Genomic DNA, 8992 nt, shown 5'->3' with positions numbered 1-8992 from the left:
TGTGGGTGTGTGCATGTGTGCCTGTATGACGGGGCCTTTCCCTCACCCCACCACAAGCTGGCACTCCCGGAACAGCTAGAGTGCTGCCCTCATCTCCCACTACCCTCACCCCCAGCACACGGGATCTGGGCCCACTGTCTCCCCACCCAGCACAAGGGATCTTGGCCCACTGTCTCCCCAGCACACGGGATCTGGGCCCACTGTCTCCCCACCCAGCACAAGGGATCTTGGCCCACTGTCTCCCCAGCACACGGGATCTGGGCCCACTGTCTCCCCACCCAGCACACGGGATCTGGGCCCACTGTCTCCCCACAACACACGGGATCTGGGCCCACTGTCTCCCCAGCACACGGGATCTGGGCCCACTGTCTCCCCACCCAGCACACGGGATCTGGGCCCACTGTCTCCCCACAACACACGGGATCTGGGCCCACTGTCTCCCCAGCACACGGGATCTGGGCCCACTGTCTCCCCACAACACACGGGATCTGGGCCCACTGTCTCCCCACAACACACGGGATCTGGGCCCACTGTCTCCTCAGCAGCGTCCCTGAGCCCCCCCGTCCATGGCCCCAGCCACCACTGAGGTGCAGACCCTGGCTCTCAGGACCCCCCCACCCTCTGCCATCTCCATTCCACGGGTTCCCTCACACTGGGCCGAGTGATGCCTAGTACCAGGCATCTTTGCAGGGCCCGGGACCCCATTCCTCGAAGACGGCTCAGGGCCAAGGGTGGTTGCGTGGCAGGCACTAGGCCTTTCAAATTGGCCTGCGGAACGCTGCCTGTGGTGCGGCAGGGCCTACTCTGCCAGCCAACAGCATGTGTACCCTCGAGGCCAGCAGAAGAGAAAGGGAGATTTCATGTTCTAATTTTAATGTTTGTCAGAATATACTCATAGAGTGAGAACTCAAGCAACACAGGAAAGGCTGGGGCAGGACTTCCTGAGCCCCCACGGCCACTCCTCAACCCAGGAGCCTCTCCCTGAGCTGGGTTTCTGGTCCTAGAGCCTTAAGCCTGGCAAGACACTCACCCCGCCGCTCCTGCCCCACGCCTTTGGGGGTGTCGGGATGCCTCACTTTAAGCCGGGCTGAGCTCATCCCCACCTGACCTCCCCGCACTCACGTCAGCAGCCTTTTCAGTCCTGCCGTCCTGGTGGGGTGCAGTGGCCCAGGCTCCTGGCTACCTAATGCACTCCCCAGGCAAACGTTGGAGCAGAAGGGCTGTTCCTTTGGCACAGCCAAAGGAACGGATTCCAGAAACGTGAGCTGGTGGTTGGAAACACTCGTGAGCAATTGAAAAGGCCGTGAAACCATTAGCAAACATTGAGAGCAGAAATTGAATTCAAAGCGAAGGTGGGTAAAACCCCAAAGCCTCCTGATCCCAGATGTCTTTTTCTTTTTTAAGCTTATTTGCTTATTACAAAATGAATCCACTCTTTTTACAGAACAATTACAAAATATTGACAGCCAAGCATGGTATCCTAAACCAGCCCATCCCTCACCCATCCCTCACACACTCAGGGGCAGCTCCTGTTAATCCGAGGTCCCCTCCTCAGGGCTGTTAGCAGGTGTATGTGCATGTGAGTGTGGGTGTGCATGTGTGCGTATGAGTGTGCATGTGCGTATGTGAACGTGTGACACGTGAGTGTGCATGTGCATGTGTGCATGCATGTGTGAGCGTGCATGTGCGTGTGTGTGCATTTGTGTATGTGCATGTGCGTGCGTGCATGTGTGTGAGTGTAGGAGTGCATGTGTGCATGTATGAGTGTGCGTGTATGTATATGTGTATGAGTGTGTGTGTGCACATATGTGTGCATATGCGTGTGTGCGCATGTATGTGAGTTTAGGAGTGTATGTGTGCATGTATGTGTGTATGTGTGTGCACCTGTGTGCACATCTGTGTGAGTGTAGGAGTGCATGTGTGCATGTATGTGTATGTGGGCATGTGCATGTATGAGTGTGCATGTGTGTGCACAGATGTGAGTACGTGTGTGCACACGTGTGTGTGCATGTGTGACTATGTATTCTTAACCCAAGGGAGGCGCTGCGTACCACTGGATCATAACCAGATGTTTAACCAGTCTCCGGAAGGAGGACATTTAGGTTCTTTCCAAATGCAGCACGGAGCAGGGGCGCTGGGGAACGGGGAAAGGAAAAAGAGCTCAGCGCAGGGAACTTGTGATCTTGTAGCAACAAACGGAAACATTCACACGCCAAGGGACAGCAGCAGAATGGGGGGCAGGAATGGGGGGCAGGAATGGGGGGTGGAATGGGGAGCTGTAATGGGGGGCCGGAATGGGGGGGTGGAATGGGGGGCAGGAATGGGGGGCTGGAATGGGGGGGGAATGGAGGGGCCAGAATGGGGGGCCTGGAATGCGGGGCCGGAATGGGGGGGCTGGAATGGGGGGCAGGAATGGGGGGCTGTAATGGGGGGCTGTAATGGGGGGCCAGAATGGGGGGCCGGAATGGGGGGCCGGAATGGGGGGGTGGAATGGAGGGGCCTGGAATGGGGGGCCTGGAATGCGGGGCTGGAATGGGGGGGCTGGAATGGGGGGCAGGAATGGGGGGCTGGAATGGGGGGGCTGGAATGGGGGGCTGGAATGGGGGGCAGGAATGGGGGGCTGTAATGGGGGGCCGGAATGGGGGGCTGGAATGGGGGGGTGGAATGGAGGGGCCAGAATGGGGGGGCTGGAATGGGGGGCTGGAATGGGGGGCTGGAATGGGCGGGGGGCTGGGGCGGCTGGCATGAGGTATTTGACTCTTCCTTGTGTGGGGTTGGACACATCCATAGTAAAATGTTTAAAAAGAAGGGAAAGGACCAGGGCACTTCAGAAAAAACGAAGGAAGCCACGTGGGAGACGTCACAAGGCGTTGCCCACCCCTTGCCCACCCCGTGGGCTCCCAGCCAGCAGGCAGGGCAGGGTGCACACTTCTTCCTGCCTACCTGAGGCCTCCGGGGCTGACCACAGGTTCACATGGGCAGCGAGGTGGTTGCAGGAGGACAGGGCCTGCAGATCCAGCCCCAGACCACACTGCAGGCCCTGGCAGGGTACGGTGCCACCCTCACCTCTGCCTTCTTGCCTCTGGTGTGCCTGGCCTATGGCTCTGTAGGCCTCCGTCTCTAAGGACTCAAATTTTTTAATATAAAAATAAGTTGCAGGCCGGGCACGGTGGCTCACACGTGTAATCCCAGCACTTTGGGAGGCCGAGGCGGGGGGATTACCTGAGGTCAGGAGTTCAAGACCAGCCTGGCCAACATGGTGAAACCCCATCTCTACTAAAAACACAAAAATTAGCTGGGCATGGTGGTGGGCGCCTGTAGTCCCAGCTACTTGGGAGGCTGAGGTAGGAGAATTGCCTGAGCCCAGCAGACGGAGGTTGCAGTGAGCTGAAATCGTGCCACTGCACTCCACCCTGGCTGACAGAGTGAGACTCTGTCTCAAATGAAATAAAATAAGGCCAGGCGCGGTGGCTCATGCCTGTAATCCCAGCACCTTGGGAGGCCGAGGCAGGTGGATCAAGAGGTCAAGAGATTGAGACCATCCTGGCTAACACGGTGAAACTCCATCTCTACTAAAATTACAAAAAATTAGCCGGGCGTGGTGGCGGGCGCCTGTAGTCCCAGCTACTTGGGAGGCTGAGGCAGGAGAATGGCGTGAACCTGGGAGGCGGAGCTTGCAGAGAGCTGAGATCGTGCCACTGCACTCCAGCCTGGGCAACAGAGCGAGACTCCGTCTCCAAAATAAATAAATAAATAAATAAACAAATAAATAAATAAAATAAAAACTTGCAGTGTCAGCAATGAGTTAGCTCTTTAATGGGGGCTTTTTTAAATGAATATTTCTGAGCTGTTGGTGAGCTCAGCTGAGGGAGGGCGGGCACCACGGGTCCCTGACTCAGACCTGACTGCGGGGCTGGGACACGACTGCCCCTAGTGGGAGCAAGGCCCAACGGTTGGGGGGATGCCCAGCGCCCAGCCAGCAGCTGGGGTATCTGTGGGGGCTCCCCCATCGCCCTCCCCTCCCCCTCCCCTTCCTTCCCTCTCCTCTCAACCCCCACTCCCCTCACACCTTTCCCTCCCCCTCACTCCCCTCCCCTCTCCTCAGGGCTCCCTCCCTGCTTACTCCCTCTCGCCTCTCCTCAGGGCTCCCTTTCTTCCTGCTTCACCCCTTCCCCTCCCCCCACTCCCCTCCCCTTCCTCAGGGCTCCCTCCACCCTCACTCTCTCCCCTCTCCTCAGGGCTCCCTGGCCTCCTGCCTCTCTGAATTCCCCTCTTCCAGACCCTTAAGGCTCCCTGCTTATTCCCTCTGGGGTCCTGAGGTCTCCAGGGACCACTCTGGCTTCCCTCCTGCAGACCCACCCACCTAGGGGAGCAGGGCAACCCCACACAGACACTGATGGAACAAGAGAACCTGCCCTGCTAAAAGCCTCCAGGTGAGGCTGACAGTGCTGGGCCTGCAGGGGGGAAGCAGGTGAGAGCCATCTCTGGCCTCAAGGCTGATCAGCAGCCCCCAAGGTGTCCTCTGCAGAAAGGGCCAGCCTCAGGCCTGCCACCCCGCAGACCACAGGGACCTGTCCTGAGATTCCTCCATTTCTGAATACCAGCCCAGGAAATGATGGAGGGTCTGGCCCCCAGCCCCAGACCCCAGCCCTGGCCCCAGCCCCAGCCCCAGCCCCAGCCCCAGCCCCAGCTCCTCCTCAGCCCCAGCCCCAGCCCCAGCCCCAGCCCCAGCTCCTCCTCAGCCCCAGCCCCAGCCCCAGACCCAGACCCAGCTCCTCCTCAGCCCCAGCTCCAGCCCCAGCTCCTCCTCAGCCCCAGCTCCGGCCCCAGCCCCAGCCCCAGCCCCAACCCCAGCTCCTCCTCAGCCACAAAGGCATCTCCAATTCCTGAAATAATTCAGTTCCCTCCTCTGGGCACCTCTAGAGCCCAGCTGGGCCCAGGGTGTGTTCTGCAGTTGGCGGGGAGGGATTTTGCAACCCTACCCTCTCTGCAGGGTGCCTCCGGTGGCTCTGGCCTCTGGGCCCCATGCTGTGCCAGACACACAGAGAGGCTCGGCCAGTTATTTCCAAGAGGCCAGGCAGGCAGGAAAGGCCCAGGATCCATCAGGACTGGGGAGGGAGGCAGGAGGCTTCTCTGGTTATAAAGCAGCTGAAATGTGGAGTTTCCTCCCAGGAGCTGAGAGGCAGCTGCAGGGCGAGCCCTGGGGGAAGTGTGCAGCCGCTGGAGCTCCGTCCTGGGCAGGGGTGGTCACAGCTTGAGGATGACAAGGGCTGATGCCTTGTTTGCTTTTAAGATCGATTGCTATTTGCTGTAGTTCCCCTGTTATTCCTAAACCCTCAGGAAGCACCTACTGGCCTCAAGGTAGTCTTGCTTATGGGGCTGGGGATGAAGAAGAGTGGTGTGTGCAGGTGGGCGGAGCTCCAGCGGCAGGAGGCTGAGGGCAGGGTGGGGAGTAGCAGCAGGGGATGGGCACGATGCCCCTTCCCTCCTCCTGCAGCTGTTTTAATGTGGCATTTTGGAAAGAGCCATGCCCTGTGGGTGCCTATAGGAAGGAGGCATCTTAGTTGTGCCCCGTGGGTGCCTATGGGAAGGAGGCGTCTTAGTCACATGCCCCTAACGATTGTGGCGTTTCTCTACAGTGTGTCCATGGGCCCAGCACCTGGCATGCCCTCCCTGGGAGCTTGCTGGACGCATGACCAGGGTTCTGGGAGGGCAGAGGACAGGTAGGTCCTGGTGGTAGGTCGGCTGCTGAGTTTCCCTATGACGTTTGTTCTGCTGGTGCCCAGAGCCCCTTCGAGGTGCCCATCATTGGGAAGAAGTGGAGCCACAAAGTGCCTTTTAACCCTGGGGTCCTGCCAAGAGGTCTGGGGTGTCCTGGGGCCCGTGGCCTGGGCTGCAGGTGCAGCCAGTTCCCTCTGGGGATGGCCACCAGCCCTGGGCTCCCGTGCCCGGGGTTTCCCTGACTGCCTGGCTGGTCAGAGGAGGGATTCCCTCTATCCACTGTGCCCCACATTAAGGGCAGAGACTGAAGAGGTGGCTGCCTGGACTGTGGAGCCCCAGGGTGGGGGGCCACCTTGGCCAGGACTTGGGTGCCCCCTTAGAGAAGGCTGTGCTCACCCCTTCTTTTCTGCAAGTACCTGGGGACCTAGACGGGGGCAGGGGATGCCCAAAACTTCCATGGCAGCCGCCATCACAGGGTCTGTGGGAGGGCGTGTCTTCCCTTCCGCAGGCCTGGTGGGCAGTGAGGCCGTGCAGCTGCCACCCACCCCTCACACCCGGGCCAGGAGCAGACTGAGACCCAAAGCTGAGCCTCCACTCTGGACCTGGGACATCTGGGCAGAGGAGCCCCGTGGTGGGGCCAGGGCGAAGGCGTAGGGGCCTCAGGGTGGGCCCTGGGTACCCTTGACCTGCAGAGGCATGTGGGGAGGTTCCAGCAGCTTCTTGGAGAGGCCCAGGGTAGAAGCACTAGCAGGTGAGCTATTACGGGCCTTGGCGAGGCCAGGCCTTGAGCTGGATGGCTCGTGGCACAGCCCAGGCCAGCACTGCCCCAGCTTGGAGGGGCTTGTGGGCAGTGGAGTACTGAAGGTACCCAGGCAGTGGGAGGAGGGAGAGACGAGGGCTAGACCCAGGCAGAAGGTGCAAGATGGCCCCCCGGCCTGGCCCAGACAGGAGGGTGGGGTGGGAAAGAGGAGGTGGGGGTCCTGAGGTCAGTGCTTCAGCTGCTCGGGCTGGCAGGATGCCCACACTGCTGGGAAGGAGCCTGGCCTTTCTCCAGAGCCACAGCAGGGGCCTGGGCACCCCGCACTTGGTCGAGGCTGAGGAGGCCTCAGGTGCTGGGTGCTCTGGAAGCAAGGAGGCCTGGGAGGGCCCGGAAGAGCCTGCCTTTCTGCTCCCTGCTGCCTCACCGTGGGAGGGCACAGAGGAAGTGCAGGGCGGGAGCTGGGAGAAGCAGGAGGGGGAGGAGAGATAGGAGGAGGGGCACGAGGAGGGACAGGAGGGGCTGGGTGCCCAGGTGCTCTCTGAGCAGGACCTTCCATGCGGCTCTGGGGGGCTCCCAGCACTGGCAGGTCAGAGGTCAATGAGAGGAGGGAAAGGTGGCTGGGAGCAGCTGCTGGGGCGGGGGAGGGTAGGAAGTGAATGAATCAAAGCATGGGCAGGGGTCCCCTCAGAGGCCCATGGGAGCCCCTCAACCCAGCCCCTGGCAGAGGAGCACCAGGCCCAGCTGTGGGACTGTGCCTGGGATTCCTGCAGCTAGGGCTTCCTGAAACCTGCCGCGCCTCAGCTTTGAATCTGAGGGTCATCAGGAAGCGGTTCTGGGGCCCGATGGCCAGAGACTCGGGGACTGGGCAGAGGGCCTCTCCCTCCAGCAGCAGGGGTCACCTGTAGGCCCAGAAGCCCAGCCCTGGGGCCCAAGGAGGGCTGCCCCAGGCAGCGGTGTAGACAGGCTCTCAGAGCCTCCGCGTGGCCCATACTTGCACTGTAGGGACCGCAGGTGGGGGCGCGGTGGGGCCCTGGGGAAGCCGGGCTGATCCCAGCCCTGGTCACATCGAGGGCCTGGCCGTGGACACCCAGGTGCGTCAGGCAGGGCCTGCTAGGGCGAGGTCCACTGGGCTTTTTCCTGACGGGGTGGGGGATGGAGGGGCTCCCAGTAGGGCCCCTTCTTGTGTGCAGCCTCCTCCCTCTTCTCTCCCCTTCCCTCCTTTCTTGTCTGAATTAATCTCTCCCTCTCGCCTCCTCTCAAAAGACCACAGACACCCAGGATAACTCAGCACACACAGGTTCTCAGCTTCCTGTTCATAGAGAAACCTCAGACAAGAAGCACTTTGCCCATTTTTCATCAAGGCCAACCCCAGACCACGAGAATGCTTTCTCCGCGTCAGCCCCAGCACCCCAGCGCCCTTGCCTCCAGGGGCCCACGGCCTCCGCACTCCAGTGGCCCCGACCTGGCTGAGGCAGCTCCCGTGGTAGATCAGGCCTCACAGGCGGCTGGAAGAGCCAGTTCTGGGCCGGGCCTGTGGGAACAGGCGTCTGTTAGTCAGGGTTTCAGGAATGCGGCCTTCGGAGCCTGAAGCGGGGAATGGTGGCTCTGGGCCCTCAAGGGGCAGCCGGTGAGCCTGGGAGGCCGGGCCGGGCTGACCCAAGGGGAGAGGACCCTCTCCGCCCACTGCCGCTGGCCCTGGGCAGGTCTAGAGCCTGGGGGTCCCCAGAGGCACAGTCCTTTATCTCCAGGAGAAGGCAGAGGGCAGAGGCAGGAAACAAATCTCCTGTCAAAATTCCTAATTAAAATACTAAATAAGTGATGGCTCCAGGCTCGGACACCGGACACTGAGAGAACAAGGGAAAATCAGCCCTGACAGCCAGGCTAACAAGACGGTTAATTACAGCCCGAGAAGAACGTTAACAGTATTAATTCTAACCACAAAGGAGGAAAAGAAGACCGCCTAAGAAAGAGAGTCCCTTTCCCAGATGAGGCTGCCCTCACCACTGGGGCCTCAGGCCCTCCCAGGCCTGAGGGAGCCCAGCCCTGCCTGGCCCCACCCACCTCACACCAGCCCTGCCTGACCCGCCCACCTCACCCCAACCCTGCCTGACCCGCCCACCTCACCCCAACCCTGCCTGGCCCCGCCCACCCTTTCCTCACCCCTGCCTGGCCCCGCCCACCCTTTCCACAGCCCTGCCTGGCCCCGCCCACCTCACACCAGCCCTGCCTGACCCACCCACCTCACCCAAACCCTGCCTGGCCCCACCCACCTCACACAAGCCCTGCCTGACCCGCCCACCTCGCCCAAACCCTGCCTGGCCCCACCCACCTCACACCAGCCCTGCCTGACCCGCCCACCTCACACCAGCCCTGCCTGACCTGCCCACCTCACCCAAACCCTGCCTGGCCCCGCCCATCCTTGTCCCAGCCCCTGCTTGGCCCCTCCCACTCATCCCAACCCTTCCTGGCACCGCCAACCCTTGCCCCAGCCCTGCCTGGCCCCTCCCACCT

The 8992-nt window shown here is 61.2% G+C and overlaps 1 protein-coding gene across 1 annotated transcript; it reads left to right on the top strand.

The window, feature by feature from the left end:
• The first annotated feature begins 5092 nt into the window (after positions 1-5092).
• Positions 5093-8400, top strand: LOC129462484 (uncharacterized protein C10orf91-like). The gene is made up of 3 exons (XM_055242512.2): positions 5093-5182; positions 5640-5723; positions 7745-8400. The coding sequence occupies exons 1-3, from the start codon at positions 5154-5156 to the stop codon at positions 8067-8069; spliced, it is 438 nt and encodes a 145-aa protein (XP_055098487.1). The 5' UTR covers positions 5093-5153; the 3' UTR covers positions 8070-8400.
• Positions 8401-8992: the final 592 nt, after the last annotated feature.

The sequence above is a fragment of the Symphalangus syndactylus genome, chromosome 2, assembly GCF_028878055.3.
Source record: "Symphalangus syndactylus isolate Jambi chromosome 2, NHGRI_mSymSyn1-v2.1_pri, whole genome shotgun sequence".
In the NCBI taxonomy this organism is placed as follows: domain Eukaryota; kingdom Metazoa; phylum Chordata; class Mammalia; order Primates; family Hylobatidae; genus Symphalangus; species Symphalangus syndactylus.
Note: the sequence above shows the minus strand (reverse complement) of the source record. Positions and strands in the feature narration are given on the sequence as shown.

Excerpts from the sequence above, each read along its gene's own strand:
- LOC129462484 (XM_055242512.2), top strand. The coding sequence starts at position 5,154 with ATGTGGAGTTTCCTCCCAGGAGCTGAGAG. Across the intron at positions 5,183-5,639 it reads TTCCTCCCAGGAGCTGAGAG|TGTGTCCATGGGCCCAGCAC; the intron begins GCAGCTGCAGGG and ends GTTTCTCTACAG. Across the intron at positions 5,724-7,744 it reads TCTGGGAGGGCAGAGGACAG|ACCACAGACACCCAGGATAA; the intron begins GTAGGTCCTGGT and ends TCCTCTCAAAAG.